Here is a 19,251-nt window from a genome sequence, read left to right as displayed (position 1 = left end):
CAAAAACTTGTTATTAACAGTTGATAGATAAAATTAAACTTTATTTCAATAGCCAGTGCTATTGTTTAGCTCAGTAAATGTAAGCATAAGCAATTTTTTCATATTCATGATTCAGTCTCACATAGACTCTTTGCTATACAGCCTATTAGAGCAAATTAGATAGGGAAGAAAAAATATTTCCTTTTCATATTGCAAAATGCAGTCTTTCCACGTGCAAGAATTCCATAGCACAAGGACCCTGCTTAAAATCCTTCAAGAGGAAACAAAAAATTTTATATATGTTATATTGGTAATCACCATTGTGAAAGTTCTGCCCTAAGATGGAAAACCAAAAAATATCCACATTTCTTTTTCTAAATATTCATCACCATTTCTAGTGTTTTTTTCATTAATTTCTCGCTTGCCTCCACCTGGTCTGTGTAATGAGGCAGTTTTCAAAAAGCTGGTCCTTCAAGCTGTGAAATGTCAGGTGGCACCTTCTGTGCCTTCCAAGCCCTGTGGAAGAGGGAAGCATTTTACCTCCTCCTTTGCATTCTGCTCCTCCTCCTCACAGATACATGCATTGCTGCTTACTGGCCATGGGGAATTCCCATAGATTTTTGTTTCCAAGGGCTCACAGGTTTGCTCAAATCCTGAGTCTGCTTTACAGCAAAATCAGTTGTGTCTCAGAGCAGCCCAAGGCATCTGTATCTCCCTGGCAGCATAGGGAGAACAAGTGCCTGAGACAAACTGACAGCACTGTGAAGGAAATTGCAGCCCTTTCTTTCACAGAGTTACTTTGTCACAAACTAGATCATTATGGTGGTCAGAAAGCAGTATAATAATTTGAAAGGCTATTTTGTGAGTATGGACAGCTGATAGCCCCAATTATCACAGCCTCTTTTGTAACTCTTGTGTATCCTGATGGCTTCAAGCCATCTGGTATTAGACAAACGAGTTTAAATGGCTTAAAACCTCCAGGGTTACCCTTGGCTCATGGAAAATCTATTTTGCCATGAATTTTGCTCAAGAGAGAAGAAAGACCAGTGTTATTTGTTTGGGACTTGTTGGACATCAGATGTCTGAGCTTTAGCAGAAGCAGCAGCTGTCAGGGTGCTGATGCAGGTGTTAGAGCTCCTCCTGGGCTCAGGCTGCCAGTGCCATGCAGAGCGTTTTACTGCTGCTGTGGTCACACCTGGTTTGTGATTTTCCTGCTGGGAAGCTGGGAGGTGCAGCCATCTGAAGCCCAACTGCCCTGACATTTACTCAGGGCCTTACCTATTCCTGGTGTATAAGCTACCACCAAGGTGAGAGGTGCTCAGAAGCACTAACAGAGAAGGCCTGGTCATATATTTTTTAAAGCTCTCAGCAGCCATACAGGCTGGCATAGAAAACTTCTGTTTATGTATTTATAGCTTTGCACTGTTTTTCACTGCTGGTCCCAAGGTACTTCGATAACACTGATGTAGCAGGAAATGCTTTGTCTGTTACCATAAAATACTATAATGCATTTTATTTCCAAGAAATTTCCCCAGTGCCAGCCAGGTGTACTAGATACCACCTCCAATGTTAATTGCATTTATTTGGTTACGGTATGTTCTACATTGAGAAGTTCTGGGGAAGGGAGGGAAGAGAGCAGAGATTTCAGTCTCCTGTGGCTGCCAGCAAGGCTGTTTATGTTGCTGTGGTTGTCATAGAAACCCAGGGAGACAATTAAAGCATCCACATATTTTTCAAGAAGAATATAGCGTTTGGGTTCTGTTGAATGCTGGAAACTCCGTGGCTGGCAGTGGTCCTGGGGGAGAGAGAGACTGCACAAGAATAAATCTGAGTCCAAGTCAGAGCTTAAGCAGCATGGGTGATGTGCAATGGATGTGCCTGTAAGATCATGCATGGACCACAAGCAATAGAGATTGTTCATTATTTAATCAGTTACATAAACACAACTGGTATTAGAATAACCCAGAGAGGAGTGACTTAGCACAGGCAGGTGCTTTGCTGCTCTGGGTACTTCTGAACCAGTTAACAAAATAGCTGTTGACATGAAAGTCTTGATGCCTCCAGCTCTGCCCAGGGATACATAAAGGATGATTCCAAGACAGTGAGCAAGAATACTCTTAAATTATTTACTTTGTAGTAAAAGAAGAAGAGCTGTATCTTTTCTTTCAGTGTAGTCTCACGGTTCTGCACTGGCACTCTGTTTTCCAAGATTTAGGAAAGTTTTGCACTTAGCAGTAGCACAGAAAGCCTTTTAATTCTCTACTTCATGAACATTGAATTACGAAATCCCCATAAACTTAATAAAAAACATTATGTCACTTGATGGAGATGCAATGGGAAGGTTCCAATATGAAGCTCAGGTGGCACAACAGAGGTCATCCCTCTCGCAGCCAGGACAAAATGTAGAGGTGATTGCTTTCAGTGCTGTGCTTTCTGGGTTTTCCCCACAATTACAATTACTCCCACAGTACTCTGAGAAATTTCTCTCTTGAAACTTCTCTGTGTGTAATTGCAATACTCCTAAAGGTCAGCCAAGAATGAAGAAACTTTAAATTGCATTACTACCCTTACAGTTGAAAGAATGACAGCAAGGGAAGGAGCTACTTACAGTGCCTTGATATGACATTAACCTTGACATGAGTATGTTGTCAAGACGACAGCAGACCTGCAACTGAGCTAAAACGCTCTCATGAGCAACTCCGAGCAGTCTTCCTCTGGAGAGAATGATGTTGATTTTATACAGTAAACAATTATGAAGAAATAATAACATCATCATCAGATCAGAGACAAGCCTAGAAACCATCCTGTCCATGCAATTAACTGGCAGGTCCCTGAAGGAGAATGACTGGGAGCAGAAATCTGTAAAGACAGAGAAGCTGAGTGATTTGTTTTTTTCAGCCATTTTTGTTAACTTTGTTAGAGGAACATCTCCCTGCCTGGGGAGTTTAATGCTTCATGGAGAATTCTGCTTTTCTCAATATAAAGAAGCACTCCCCTCTCTAAGGACAGTCAGTGCTGAAGAGCTCTGTCTTTGGGAAGCTCTGTTTTCCTCTATCTGTGCTCTCCTGAGCATCTTCCTTCCATGTAAAATGAATGGCATGTTTACAGATTCTCAGTAATGCTGCTAGGTTTCACTGTGTGCCTGTTGCTCATATCTGCTAATTTGCTGAGGTGTTTAAATGTGTCTTGGAAACCTGTTTGGGGGGAAAAGTGGCTTTGAATTGCCTGTGCAGAGAGGAAGCAGGTTAGGCAGGCAAACCCTCTTTCCCAGCTTCAGGAGTGTGGCTAATGACCTTGGCATTAGAGCCTGGATGCTAACTAGATTCCACTGGTTTAAAAAAATAAATTCATGTGAGTTCATTAGCTGGGTTCTCAGACAACAGATTGGTTTATTTCCAACAGGGGACATACCAGTGTCTGTCACAGCCTCGAGTGTGTTCTGGAGAGCTTTACGTTCATGCAGTGCTGCCTCTTGTCTAATGCATAGCAAATGAGACTCAAAACTATTGGAATACTTTTTCTTTGAAAGAACATTAGATTTTTCTAAAAATACCATGTTACTTTTTTCCCTTATAGATAAAGACAGACATGTAAGTTCATTACGCTTGTTTTGCACCATGACAGATATATTTGTAAAAGTTCCTGCTTTAAAAGTGACTGCTTTACTAATGTAAGAAAGAATGTGTGTGTGTATTTTCACATTTGAAGGCTGAGAATCTGTTTTCAGTACATCATGAGAAACAGCATTATGGACCTTTGCTGTTACCAAGGAAAGATTAGCCCCAGAGCAATCTTTCAGGAATTAAGCACTCTGCTGTCCATGGGTAGATGTGGCTTGTTTTGTCATGCAGAAAGTATTGGTAGAAGATTTTATTTCTGAAATTATTATTTGAAACCTTTCTACAAAGATCTGCATTGAAAATTTATTCTTAACTCAACAGTAATTAGAAGAGAAACTAGTATTTCTCTTAACAAGTCATCAGATAAATAGATAGATGAAGAGGTAGAGGGAGTAAATGATTCAGGAAAGTAGCAGGATTAAGAGAATATTCACATCTGCATGTATGTTGGCAGCACTCAGAAGAGTTGTGATTATAACCAGTAGTCTTAGAGAAATCTCTTGATGAACAATATGGTAAATGTTAGCTAAATTGAAATATTCATCACTTCAGTAGGAACCAGAACATAAAACGCCCCCTCTCTGCCTCAAAATTGTTTAGAAAAGAAAATCAAGATATATGCAGAATTATATTCTGATTACCTTCCCCAGTGCTAGTAAGTATGAAAACCTGGAGCAGCTGGGTGGTAGGGCACAATCATATTTGTCCTGTTTGATTAGAAGTATGTACTTCAGCACAATATCTATTAGTGAGGTATGTGAAAACAGAAATTAAAAGAAGATCTGAAACTGATTATAGTCTTTGTTAGCCAAAGCTCTAAAGCACAAGGTCTTTCCTGGGAGGGTTATCACACATGTAATCACAGTCTAATGGTTGCATATATCAGTGTGATTTGTAAAAGGGATGTAGAGGAGGAACTTAAGAAATCTTGTAAGCGTATTTTAAAGCCATTTCTGCTAACTGGTAAGAGCAAAGAGGAAGAATAGAAGGATAAAGTAATATAGAATACTGTGTCCTTAATCCTTAATGAGCCTGCCTTATTGGTGATGCAGGAGTAGGTACTAAAATAAGTGGAATTTTCATGTTCAGATCCCTTCAGCCACTCTTCCTGCTCAAATCTTTAAGATATCACACTTTAAAATTGTTTTAAAAGGAAATTATTTCATGGCAGAGCTGAGAACCATAATAAGCTTGTTTTAACCATGTATAAAGATGGTGAAATCTATATATGTGCTGAAATATTGCAAGGGTGTAATTAAATAATTGAGGATGGAATTTTATTGTAACTTTCATATAAGATAGTCTTGTCTTTTTTTTTTAACTGTTTAACTTGCTAAAGAGGGAAGACTTTTTTTAGTTACTGTTAAAACATGATTATATTTTAATTTAATGCCTGTACAAATAAGGTACTTTGCATATTATAGCTGCATTTTAGGTCTAAAATAGCAAGCAGAGCAACATGATAATCTAAACTGAAACTATTTACATTCCTTTCAGATAATTACCTAGGAATTACTATTAATAGCTCTAACACAGTATTTCTACTCAACCAGTGGCAAATCCTGGATGTTTGAAAAGACTTGTTATGAAGTGAGTGTGTTCTGACTAGGAAACGTTTAGTTTTTATGCTGAAGACAGAATTTGTTGGAGACACCCAGCACAAAATAACATTTTAAAGGAGGACTAGTTAGTTTGAAACATTGTATACTTGGTCTCTATCCATTCCTTTTTATTGCATTTTGCTTGTGGATCTTATTCCAGGTTACTGGTTAAAAGGCATTCTGGTTGGGAATGCCAACTGCTGTTTGGGTTACTTGGTACAACTACTTCAGATGCTTGTAGCATTGAGGTAATTGGAATATAAAAACAAAAGTGGCCCTTGAGCTGAAACATTATCAATTGAATGCTGGTGTCTGGAAAAATTGTATTATTTAAATGGAAAAAATATTTGAGTCAGTGCTCTTCATTCTAAAAATGATCCAAAGAAAAAGAGGGTATGGTGTTCAAAATTTACATATACATCTGCTGAAGAAGCAAGCTTTCAGCTTTTTACAGTCATTCTCTGGTCAGCTGAAGGGGAACTAAAAGGAAGATACTCTTGTTCCCTGTTTAAAAAGCATGTTTGCTCCTAGCTGGCAAAGGAGATAGGAAAGCAAAGGAGAAAAAAATGCCAGTGTGTACGAGAGAATTGTCAGTCACTCATCAGTGTGCTTAGAGGATAATTCCTGCAGCTTTTCTCTCTCCCTTATGAAATGTACATTAGAGAGCCTTTATTGCCCATAGGAGCCTGCTGCTAATTAGCTCCTCCAGCTGCTCATCTTCTTGGGGACAGATTGGGAGATGTTGGTGCCTGGCTCCTGGGGCTGTGTTCAGCACAGGGGTCTGAGAGGGGCACAGCAGAGTAGGAGCTGCTGCTACTGGGACAGACATGGGGTTTCCCCTCCTGCCTTGGAGCCCAGGAAAGGGAGCTGACTCATATTCAGGAGCATGTGGATTTTTTTTTTTTTCTGAAGAGGAGAATTTCCAATATTTTTTTTCACATTTATTTGGTTATTGACTGTGAAAATTGAATTGAAATAAAAATAATTTTTGATGACTGTCTCAGCAGATTCCTTTAGGCTTTTATACTGTGAAATGGATTTGCTAAAATGAAATTCTCTGTTTGGAGTGTGGAAAATATTTTGGAAAGACCCATGTGGTAGAAGGTTTTTACTGATAAAGACCTTGCAACAGGGCTGAACACAGACCTCTATACAGAAGCTTGTACCTTTAACAGCATCCCTAATCCACATCTTACATACCTTTATTCCATACTAATAATTCTTTGATAATCACAATATTGTATACAGTAAAATTTTAATATTTTCACTTCTTAAAAGAATGAAGTTTTAGAGTATTTTTTACTTTTGAGAGAAAACAGCACATATCTGCAGTAGGACTGTTGAATAACTCAATATGTTTGATAAGTTTAAGTCATAGAAATTACTGTACATGCTGTTTGCACATGTGGTTCATTTCCTTGAGAAGGGAGGCAGTAACATCAATCCCTCACTGGCACAAGAGGAACTGGAATTATTGATCCTTTTTGATTTAAAATCATGACCTTACTTTAACTCAGCTTGTTGGTTAGTACAGGCTAGGAAGGGGACAGTCTGGGACGTGGCAGGTCATACTTCTCAACAGCAGCACGTTGGGCATTTTTCCTCCTTGCAGGATGCATAAACTTCCTTTTGTCCTGTACATTTCCACAGCTATCACATTAGTTTTGCTTAGATAATGGTAAGGGACAGGTTTGAGGTTCTGCTTCAGACCTGTGATTCAGATGGGGTGTGCTCCCATTTACCTTTTTCTTTTTCTTTTTTTTTTTTTTTTTTAAATAGCTATTTTTAAAAAACACTTGTTTATGTAAAACTCTTCTTAGATGCCAGAGGCCATCAAAGATAGATGGTTACTTTGATTTCTGCTGAGTTCTTCGACTGTCACATCCCAGACTGTTGAGTTGCATATAATAATGAAGACTTTGGAACCCAAATTTCATAAATTTCATAAACTAGAGACAATGTAATCACTTTCCATTTATGTATTTTATAAAATTCGTTAGATTAGGCATGGGTATTGCACCTGCATGCACAAATCAAAGCAGAGCAACACTCTGTGTTAAGTGCTTGCTCTCACAAATCAGGCATGAAATAATTATCTTGTTTTAAGTGTTCTTAGAGCCTTAGGGCTTCATTTTCAGTTACAACATTAATGATTCTCAGTGAATTTTAGGGCTGACAGCAGAGGAATCTTCTTTGGAGAGCTCTGCTGGGTGATTAAATTCAGAGCCTCCCCGGTACAGCAGGGATGGGTGGGGATGCAATGCTTCATTCCCCTTCTGAAACAGGTTTCTCTGAGCTTTTTAGGGCAGAGCTATTGCCACCTACTGGAATCAGGAAAAAGCTCTGTTTAAAAAATGCTGTTCCATCATCTGTTTAAAACAACAAATGCAAGATCTGAAGTATTGTCTGGTTAGATTTCAATTGTGATGGCAAACAGTTGCTGTCAGTACTTAAAATGTAGTATTTGTGTCTAAATTGCTGTTACAGAAAGCAAATGTCACAGTTCAGTACTTAGATGGAAGGTTATGGTGGTCAAAATGTTACTGTTAGAACTATTGAAATATGTCAATAACTGGAAATTAAATAGAGCAGGGAAGTGCTAAAAAGCATGCTAATGCATGTAATATTGATCTCTATTTTAAACTCCTTATCCTTATGTGTTTTTTTTTGTCTCAGATTCAACAAGATTAGCAAATCTAGAAAGTTCCCCCCTCCTTTTGTTTCAGTAAAAATTTCCAAAGGATTGATACTTTATTCTCTCTTCAATTCCTTTGAAATATGTGGTTAGCTGAGGTTTTAAGGTATTAACAGTGCTATGGAAAATTGTTTCTGCACAGTGCTGGTTTGGCTGGCAACACAGGGTCTGCTGCCTGGAATAAGCAATAAACTATCTGTAAAGCCTCAGCAGTGTGCCTGCAGCCCCAGAGCCCAGGTTGTGATGGAATTGTGTCACCACATCCCACTTGTGGTTTGAGTTTGGGGTTTAGGTGGGATTTGCTTTGTTTTTCTAAATTAAACTATCAAATCCTGCCATTCCTCAGTAGCTTCACATACCAGGTTTCAACATTAAAGTACAGTTTTTAAGGTACCTCTGTATGTCTAAAACTTTGGGGTAGTTAAAAGCAATACATTTTTTTTTCTTGGTTGTTTTCTAAACTGTTTGGAAGCATTCAGAAAAAAAAGGCTGTTATATAGAACCTATTTCATTTGGAGAATTATCTTCCAGTGAATAATTTTACTGAGTTACCTTGATACAGAATTACAACAACCTCCTTGATTTCTTTAGTCTTTAATTACCACAGTCTTGAAAATGCTTTTGACAGTTGTAACTCAAGGGATGCTTTTGACATGGTAACATTCCTTTGACACTACCACTGGCACATGGTGACCAGTACAAGCATCAATAAAGTAAGAATAGGAAGTCTGGATGGAATTTGTTTAAATCAACTTCAGATGTCTGAAATTGTGACCTTGAGCTGTCTTTTCATTCCTTGACTAATGGAATAGAAAATGTTCCTTTTTGTTACTTTGCAGCTGTTCTTTGCCTGTGTTTTAGAGAATAGACTTTCATATGCCATGCCAACAGTTCTTGCATGCTGTTCTGTTAATATTTCTTCAGCTAATATTAAAATATTTATACTTATTATTATTGAGCCCTACACTCAGTCCTTCCCACCACTATTCATTGGAGCAATCTGTCTTTATATAGCATACAAAAGAGGCATCTCCTGGGAGAACTGATATTTCTGCAGTGATTAGACAGCTGGTGGATATTTCTGTTATAATCAAAAGAACTTTGGAATTATAATTTTTAGGAAAATGAAATGTAAATTCAGGTGAAAAAACAAATGAGGTTAAGCATCAGGTGTGTATTTATTTTATGGTAAATCTGCATGAAAGTCCCAGGTACTGCATTTGTCATCATAATCTTCAGACCAATTTGTTTCAGTAATTTTATTATTGAGTGTCAATGCTGCAATCAGAGAGACTAAATACTTTTAAATCTGGAAAGCAAAGCTGGAAGTTCTCCTGTTCTGTCAGTAGTTTGATTGCAGTCTGGTGGTCCATCAATCATGTCAGAGCAGGCATGATCCAGAACTTCCACCAAAAACCCCAGGAGCAGCAGAACAGCTGCAGTTCAGGGGAAGACCAGGAGCACTGAGGTACAGTGAGGGGTCTGCACACAAGTGAGAGCTTACTGAGCTAGCCCATCATGGATGTTCAATGCCAGCCTGTCTTTAACAAAAAATACTTGAATCTCCTACATTTATAAGTGTTTTTGTCCTGAAGGAGCTCTAACAGAATGAAGCCTGCCTGCCTGTAGGCAGGAATATGGAGTGACTGAATCTCAGTTTTCTGCTAGAAAGCCTCGGGCAGCACTAGTTAGCTCCAGCAGCCCCCAAGGGTACTGATAGACACTTTCCAGTTAGTGCTCATCTCTGAAATTCCCTGAAGGTTTGTCTTTCAGAAGAAATGGCCAAATCATTAATGAGCACTCTCCCTCCTTTCAGAGAAGTAGGGGAAGCTGGCAATGACTGGATGAAGCCAGACTGGATGTGCATGCTCACTGATGAACTGATTGTTCCAAAAGGGAACTATTTCTGTATAACCACAGAAAAGCCACTAAACAATCTTTAAAGCACATTCTGGGGTCACAGGGAGTCCACAAGCCTTTCTCAACCATGATGGCTGTCAGGAGGGAAATAATAGCTCATTCTGTTTCCAGAATGTCTCTGTGATATCTTTTTGCTGCTTGTCATGCAGAGACAGCTTTGTGCTTGTATTTTAAATTTGCAGAATGGCATCTACTTCACAAGCAGTTAAATATTCCCAGATGTCGTTTTTCTCAAGGGTTTGCCATGTGCCTGTGCTCTTACTGTGGCATGAGATGTTTCTTTTCAGTTTGTGCTTGATTGCAGTGAGCACGATTAAGTGGAGCTTTTGTAGCAGCCACCAAGGTGCTGGGAGCAGGAATTCTCATGTGTCCCACTGGCCACTCTGTGTGCAAGTCACATCACTGAGCCACAGCCCCTCCACACACATCACATCTCCATCCTGACCTTACATGAATACATGAGTATACAAGTGTTGTAGCACCCAAATTGCAGGTCTTTCCCTCTACCACATCGTGGAGTTTTTTCCACTCCATCTGATGTCAGTAAGAATTGTCAGACAGTTTAGTGATTGTGAAACATGCTGTGGTCATTTTTAATTTTTTGAATTAACTTACTCTACATATGAAAAAGCAGGAAAATGTACTGAAGGTCTCAATCTTTAAAGTACACAGATGTAAGTTTTTTGCAAACCATTGGAGTATGTCCTTGACAGGGGAAAAAGGGCAGAAATCTTAGATTGCCTGCTGTTGCCTTCTGAGCCTTACCTGAAATGGTTCACTCTTTTATTATTGCTTTTTCATAGACTTCTTTAGCTTGTAAGTACACAGAATTATGTTTCAAGTTGCAAAAATATATTCTTGTGTCTTCTCCTGAAACCACTTCACAGCTGTGAGCTTTGCTTCACCTTTAGCTTTACCTTGCTATAACTTTAACCTTGTATGATGTCAAATCCTAGTTAACCTTTCTCTGATGTTTTTGAGAAATATTTTCTGCCACTAAATATCAGCATATCAAGCTACTGAGTCATACTTTAATTTGAGAAAAAAATTCCTCAGAATATATATGTATTTTAAAATCACTGTATTTATCCACACCCCCCCCCCCAAAAAAAAAAAAAAAAGGTATCCTTAAACTATTTGCTCAGCTTTATGAAGAATCTCTCCAGAAATAATTACTGGATTGTGCTCTTGTTTATTTGTTGGATACACAGTTATTTTATTCTCCATCTTGTCATTATCACTGCTGTTGGTATCACGGAATTTTTCAGTTATAATCCTTGAAGTAGTCTTCTGGCTATACATAACAAACCCACTTTTCCCATGCCTCCTTAACTGGAGAATAGCTAATTTTTGCATCTTCAGGCCCTAAACTGTGTTACTCCTGTGCACTCAGGCTGTGCATTAATATATTTAGGCATTTGAGGATTTTATTTAAGTTATTTTATTAGATGCTAACTTTGTTTATATCTATATGTATATCTATATCTATATCTATATCTATATCTATATCTATATCTATATCTATATCTATATCTATATCTATATCAAAGTATTTTTAAATCCATTTCCAGAAACGATATAACGATATTTTTTTGTAAAATTAATTTTTGTAAAATATTTATGATCTTTCTATTCCTCTTTTTTTCTTTTGTTATCTGCTTCATGTCTTTATTGAAAGTTGGAGCATTTTTGAAGCATTCCACCAAAAAATGAAAGAAAGAAGGCATATTCCTTCTTTTGTTTTCTCTCAGCTGAACAGCTAATTTTGTACCTGAAGGTGTCCAACATTGAAAAATAACACAAAATACCATATTTTGAAACTGTGACCTGTTATCTAGTGATTGAAGTACTTGAACCAATCAGAAATGGCAGAAATGCATGAAGGACAGTGACAGTCAGCTAAGATGCTTATGCTCAAAACTAATTAACTTTTTGCATTTTGATCAGCTTTTAATTTGAGTTCTGCCTATTAAAATTCTGTACTTATGACTACTAGGTATTTGTTAAGTGAACAGTTGATTATGCTTCATAGTTCTATGACCTCTCACAAGTTCCTGTGCTATAAATATAATATTTGAATTATTTATGATTATGAAATCATACAATTTAATTATTAGTAGTCAATTCTAATTTGTACTGGGGTAAACCAAGTGCGTCCAGTCAGGATGAGAACTAGGAATAGGATAGGACACTGTAGAGCACAGAGACATCAGATGTTTCCTGACACTTTTTGTGGCCATCTGATACTTTGGAAGAATAGGAAAAAACTTGGAAAGAAAAATAAGTCAATCTCTGTGTAGTGGAATCAAGGTAATTGTGTCTCCTGTAACAAAAAACTGATATATATTTATTTCTGCTCACAGCTTTTGACTGCACTGTCAGCTACTGTGAGGTCTGAAATGGTTGGGCTTTAATTGGGTAAACATTATTCTGCATTTTCCTGGTTAAATCTCTTTCTTGAGGTAAGGAGTGCAAAAAAGATGATGGAGAACTCTGTTGGACAGGGTTCAGGCAGTAGCAGAGATTTGTCTCTCTCCCCTCCTGGTAGATATGAAAAATGAAGCTTGAAACCCATGGGGTGTGACAGCAGAGTGAAAAATTGTAGCTGACAGCTTGGACAGCACTTCACAGCTGAAATTTCTCAGCTTGTGGAAGTGTTTGAATTCAAACCTAATGTTTCTTAGGTAAATAAATAATAATATTTAAAAATTATGTTCATCTCTGATCAGGTAGCCAGGACAGAGGTAAATCAGAACAGTGTGCTAAGTCTCTTGCAGGTATGTGTTCTGACAAGACTGAGAATCATGGAATCATTTAGATTGGAAAAGGCTCTTGAGATCATCAAGTCTGTATTTATAATGGATAGATGCTGTAATGTGATAAAGACTTTTTCCATCATATGCAGATGCACCAGTCATCTGCTGAAGTGCAATTTGCTTCCTTTGCTGTGAATTATTTTTTCAGGTTTTTGAAACAGATGCTAGTATTTTAGAAACTGTTTGCCAGTTACAGCAAAAGGCTTCAATAAGTGTCCCAAAACTTTGTATTTTATGCAATGAAGGTTAAGCAATGTGTAGCTGAATCCCATGAAGGTTTATGGAATGCAGCCTTTCAAGGCTACATCTTTTTTTCTTTTCTGATTGTCAGGGTTTTGGGGGTTTTTCGTTTGGTTGGTTGGTTTTGGTTTTTTGTGGGTTTTTTTGGGTTTTTTGTTTGTTTGTTTGGGTTTTTTTTTTGGTTTTTCAGTTGCTGTTATCTCATGTAAGAAGCTTCATCTGCATATTTTTAGGTACCATCTGGTTTAATGGATGAATTATTTCTCTGTGTAAACTATAAAGTCAAAGTGATAAATGCAAACTTCTCCAGAGAGGTGTGGAGCTTCTGAGGCGTGGAAGACAGTAGCTAGGGAACTGTGAGAAAGCTTAGAAATTCTTGATTCAGACATTATTCAGGTTTAAAGAAATCTGTTTGCCTTCAGGTCGAGTCACAGTTCTCTTGATGCTTCAGACAGCATCTTACTGCATGTATAAAAAAGGAGCAAGGATTTTTCTTTAAAACAGAATATGCTGATTTGTAGTGAAACTACATCTCATGATTTAATTGGTTTCTATGGGTTGTGCTAGTTGTGACTATTTTGGCTGTGCATGGGTGTATTTGAGAGGCCACTTGATGGACAGGGTAGAACAGTTTCCAAAGTTCTCCTTAGTTACACGTCTGAATACCACTAAATCATTATACAGTAAATTAGTACCTTGCTACATTCTGCCCTCTAAGGTAGTTGGGGGTTTGTTCAGACAATTAAATATCTTTAGCAGAAGAAGAGGGGCTTGAACTTATGAGAGCTAATCAAAATGTTGAAATTTAGATTCTTCTAGAGGATTAGTAATTGCTTGTGAATAAATAATCTTAGTTGTTCCCAAGCATCATCCACAAAAACCGTCCTCCATCCAAACAGCAGCTACTCTAAATTCTGTCTCTTCTTTCTTCAGTCATTTCCATGACAGACATCAAATAAAAACATGAGTCAATAAATTTGGCATAAATTTATATTGTTCAGTGCATTGCCATGATTTAAAAGTCAGCACTCTACACAGGAGACTTTAAAAATCTCCTTGAAGGTGATTTTTAGTAAATCAAATAGATTTACACTCGAGAATTAAATTGGCAAATTGTAGATTATTATCATCATCCTGATAACCCAGGCACAAAAGGCTGGCATAACAGCAGTCCTTAAGTAGTTTTACTTGTGTTAGAATAAAGAAATGGGGGATTAGTGAAACTATGAATTAACTATAAAATTTTTCAGTTCCTTCAGCACCTGATTTGTCAAAGTTTATCTCAGAGTGGAATGTGTAGTTTTTAAATATGCTTGTTCTAACAAGCATTTTACAGAGATGGATGATCACATTAGTGTTTTTATTCAGAAGTAATTTCCTTTGCCTGAATTGATTTGAATTTGACCTTTTAAGATTTTTGATCTAAATCCATTTAAGATGCTTCTGAAGGGCTTAAAAGACAATGAGAAGTCAGCAGCTTTCATATTAAAAATATATGAAATATACGTGAATATGAAATAATTCACACAAAAGCTCTATCTTTAGGGCTAGACAGTCACTGTACAGCAAAGCAAAAATTAATGTATATTTGAGAAGAAAATCAAATTTGTCTCTGTTTTGTGCCTCTGCTATGTCTTGCCCAGCCATTTCTCACACTGGGGTTTTCAGTGTTGTGCTTCAGAATTATTGTACAGCCAAAATGGCTCGAGTATTAGGAAAATTTACATTGATGTCATGGAAATGGTTTTATCCTGTTTCATCCTCCTGTTATTTTTTATAATATTTTAGGCTCCCACACCTGCTCGTTTCTTACCTTCTTTTATGTGCCACATGAAGGTAATTTAGAGAGCTGGGAAACAAAGCTTTAGTTCTTTTGAGCTTCAGGCCATATCTGATAGAGGATGGATTCTGGCTTAAGGCTGTTTCCTTTGGTCCTCTCACTTCAGTCACTGCTGAAGAGACCAGCCCTTTTCTGACTGCAATCTCTTTTTGGCTAGTTGCAGACAGTGATGAGGTGCCCCCTGCCTCTCCTTGAGACTGAGCAAACCAGTTCCTCAGTCATTACTCATAAGATCTGTTTCCTAAGCCATTCATGAGCCTTGTTGGCCTTGGCTGGACATGCTCAGCACCTCGATGTCCCCTTTACAGTGACAATCCCAGGACTGAAACAGGATTCAAGGTGCAGTACAGGGCTGAGTTCAGTGGGATGATCACTGCCCTGCTCCTGCTGGCCACAATATTCTTGATACAGGCCCAGATGCCATTGGCCTTCTTGGCCACCTGGGCACTTGCTGGCTCATACTGAGCCCACTGTTGGCCAGCACATCCAAGTCCCTTTCTGCTAAGCAGCTCTTGAGCCTCTCCTGCCCCAGCCTGTAGCACTGCATGGGGTTGCTGGGACACAAGTGAAGGACCCAGCATTTGGCCTTACTGAAACTTCTGCAGTTTTGTCCTCAGCCCATTGTTCAAGTCTGTCCAGGTCCCTCTGCAGAGCAATCCAGCAGATCAGCACTCCCACCCAACTTGGTGGTGTCTGCAAATTTATTGAGGGTGCACTCCATTCCCACATACAGGTCATCAGCAGGGGTGTTAACAGGCTGTGGAACAGGCTGCCCAGAGAAACTGTGGATACCCCATCCCTAGAGGTGTTCAGGGACAGTTTAGATAGGGCTCTGAGTAACCTGGTCTAGTGAAAGGAGTCCCTGCCCATGGAAGGTGGGGATGGAACTTGATGATCCTTAAGGTCCCTTTCAGATTACATCATTCTATGATTCTTTTATTTTCTCCTGTGTTTCAGCTTATGAAGGGATGCTTCCATCATATATGCTCCCTTCATGCAGGACAAAATTCAGAATTTTGTCTGGTAATAAACTGTATGCTAATTATAAATATGTTTCTTCAGTAAAATAATAGGTCTTATAGGAACAGTGATATAGTAGTAGTATTAGCACAGTAATGGAACTTGAACAATCTCCAGCCTTGAAGGAGTTTTATTTTTTAACATTCCCAGCACTGCAAGATACGAGCAAATGCAGATGTCTTTGCTTTTACTGTGTGTACCATGCTGGTTTACAACTGAAGGATAAGCAAAGCACAGTTTATTATTGCCAAATTTATATTTAATCTAGTTTCAAGTGCTGTTTTTCCCATTTCATTGCACTGAATCTGCTTTTTTTGTGACAAAATTTTCTCTCTGTTAGGAGCAGACAGCGGAGAATAAATGAGTGGCCTCAGTCACAGGAGACTTTGGAGACATCTGGTTTTCCCTTGTATCATTTGTGTTCCACTCTGTCAAAAGTGGGACACAACTGGGGAAAGATGTTAGGGGAAGGAAACACGCTGACCTGCCTGCAGTTGTGTCTGCATGAATCAGCATGTTGGTTTGTGCTCATGGAGATGGATGCAGGATAATAGACCAAGCATGTCTTTGCAGTTTTGTTTGAGAAAAAGCATGAGGCCCTCTCTGCAGAACTGCCAATCTGGCTGGGCAGAATGGAGGAATTAATCTCAGCAGCAAGATGCTTTAAAGTGCTCATCAGCTTGTATTCATTACAAACACCTGCAAATGAAATTTGCTTTAACAGCAAAAGAAGCAAAAGTGATGATGTTAAAGCAGTGTGAAACTGAGCACTCCTGTGTTCTTGCAGTGGGCCAGTCTGTATCCAGGCACAAAGGATGTGTCTTTGAGAGGGATGTTCAGCTGATGTGTTTTCTATGTGTTTTCCATCTCAAGAGTGATGATTAATCAATGCCCTGGAAGAGATGGCCATTCCAGGGGAGCTCAGCAAGGCAGAGTGTGGAAGGGTGGAAAGGTGTACACTGGCACTGGCTGCATTGCCAACCCCAAATTAAGGGCTCAGCATTTCTCCACTGGATCAGGTGCTGCTCAAGTGCAAAGGGGAGCTGCAAATCTTACAGGTTACTGCCATTAAGGAAGCATTAGGGTTTTACCAAGGTTTCAGATGTGCATTTTTCCAGTATTTGTAGGGTTAACATCTCATAAGTATTTTGAAGCTTTGGATTTCCAGCTGTCCTGAAATTGAGTCTGGGACTTCACCATGATATGCCAATTCAAATGTTGTCCTTTCATCAGTGATGACATAGGGAAGATTTCTGCCCCAGGAGTGCTGGTGGTTTGGTCATCAGTGCTAACTAAGCACATTGCTGTTCAACTCTGAAGCATTGTAGGGTGGCTGTTACTCCACCATCCACAAATTGTTACCCACCTATTGCCCATTGCAGGCATCTTCATTCTGATTTCCCTACTGTCAAGAAGATTGTATCCTTCACATAATCTTATGATCTGAAAATCATAACCCAGGCAGATGTTCAGCTCTCTGGAATTTCTTCTTTGCAAGTAAATAACATTGTTTGCATATGAAAGAATAGTGTCTGCTTAAGTCTTTTCTCCTGAAAGTATAGGGTTTTTCATCTCTAGCAATGGATGTGGTGGCAGCTGAAAAGTTTCAGTAGTTACATATATGACTTGTTCCTTTTAAAAAATGTTAATATAGAAAAAATTACAACAAAAAATAAAGTTGCCTCAATGCCTTAAAAAAATATAACATTGTTGGCAGTCAGATATACCTGTTCCTTGAAATATGGAATTCCCACCTGGTCCTTGGAATAGGGACATATTTTCTTTCAGTAGCTAATTACAAGTGCTACCTTCTCCTAAACTATTTCACTGTGTAGGAAAGAAAATAAACACCTCTTTTGTTCATAACATCACTTCTCATTGGCACACTCAGTAGACATTGCTGATTACACCTGAAGTGTGCTGCATGTAGTTGGTTCAGCAGTGGTGTAAGGACTAACCTCCATCTGACTTTAAATCCTTGTGTACATCATCTTTAGCTCAAAGTCCTGCTGCTGCAGCTGGTTTTGCACTGTGTGATATTCCTGTGAATTGGTCTTGTTGGCTTTGGTATCACCACTTGTGTAGTAAAGACAGGTTGCTTGGAAAAGGTCTGTAAATACAAGGCAAGTACTTAAATTCAGGAATGTTCTGCTGATTATTCTTCCTAAGACCAGGCTTGAGAAAAAAACACATTTCTGAATGTAGAACTTTGCTCAAATAACTTGATAAATTTACAGGGATTAATTTTTTTTATCTTACTTGTACATTGGCCAGCCTTTATTAAGACATTACTTGCCATGTTTATATTGCAATGTCAACTGTTGCCTTGAAAATTCGTTAATAAAAAGGAGTTTTGTTGATTTTCAGGTGTTCAAATGAAACCGTATTCAAAAAGGAAGATTTATTTTGGGCGTACAATTTCTGCCCCACTCCATACTCTTGGACAGCACTTCTGGGCCTTATTTTGTATTTGGTTTTCTTTGCACCTGGTAAGAAATACTTGTTCTCATATATAAGTTTAAAATGTCGAATAGTGAAACTACATGTTAAATTTACTTTTGAGTCCAGCCATTAAAGTGAGATTGATCCTTTCATTCCTAATTCTTAGGGATGGGTCCTATGCCCTGGACTGTCAATTCTGAAATTTATCCACTTTGGGCTAGAAGTACAGGAAATGCATGTTCTTCTGGAGTCAACTGGGTTTTCAATGTGCTCGTGTCACTGACATTTCTGCATACAGCTGAATACCTGACATACTATGGTGAGTAACAGTACCTGTCTCTATGTGCAGTACTGCCACTGGCACAGAGATTTTCTCTGGATTCTGGGTCCCTCCACTGGTTTTGCTATGAAGTGTCAGAACAGTGTTCTCAACCCACTGTGATTTTGTAAGGCTAGAGATCTGATACAACCTGCTTGGATCATAGAGTTTGGTCTGGATTTCATAAGAAACATTTATTTTTGCCCTTAACTGAGAACCTAGACATTTGATTAAAACAGAGGAGCTGGAAAAAACATTTTTGTTTTAGTGAAATAATTATGATTCCCACTTCAGGTGACAGCATCTGCAGTTTTCCAGTTTGAGGTGACATCCAGGGCCAGTATCAGATGGTACTTGCAGAAATACAGCTGTTGATAAAGTGCTGTCTGTGGGAGCCTGTGGAGTGTTTATCAGGTTACTGCTCAGCCACTCCAGTACAAGTCATTTAAATCACATTAATCTGCCAGGGAGTTGATGTGACCTTCACATCCTTACTAGTGCAGAGCCTTTCAGCTCTACTTGTTATTCCTTTGAGCCATCAGTGTAGCAACACTAGGTAAATGTTTGTTGTCCTTTGATACCTGCTCTGCCCCTCTAGGTATGGTGGATTGTGGGCAGGAACAGGCTCTTTTTCAGTATTAATTGTCACCACTTTTAAATAATAATTAGATGTAAAAGTCACAAACATTATTTTAATCCTGACTCATTTCTTTTGCTGGAGATTTTAATTTTGAGGACTTGTCTTAACGTGTCCTTCAC

The 19,251-nt window shown here is 38.6% G+C and overlaps 1 protein-coding gene across 2 annotated transcripts in view; it reads left to right on the top strand.

The window, feature by feature from the left end:
• Positions 1-19,251, top strand: part of SLC2A13 (solute carrier family 2 member 13) — a 139,127-nt gene that overhangs the window by 113,185 nt on the left and 6,691 nt on the right. For both annotated transcript variants that reach the window (XM_079304599.1, XM_079304598.1), the window contains exons 8-9: positions 18,099-18,220; positions 18,340-18,492. In XM_079304599.1, coding sequence (XP_079160725.1) covers positions 18,099-18,220; positions 18,340-18,492 — 275 coding nt within the window. The remainder of the gene's footprint in view (positions 1-18,098; positions 18,221-18,339; positions 18,493-19,251) is intronic.

Source organism: Erithacus rubecula (assembly GCF_903797595.1).
Source record: "Erithacus rubecula genome assembly, chromosome: 4".
NCBI classification, from domain to species: Eukaryota; Metazoa; Chordata; class Aves; order Passeriformes; family Muscicapidae; genus Erithacus; species Erithacus rubecula.
This window is presented reverse-complemented; position numbering and strand designations above follow the sequence as displayed.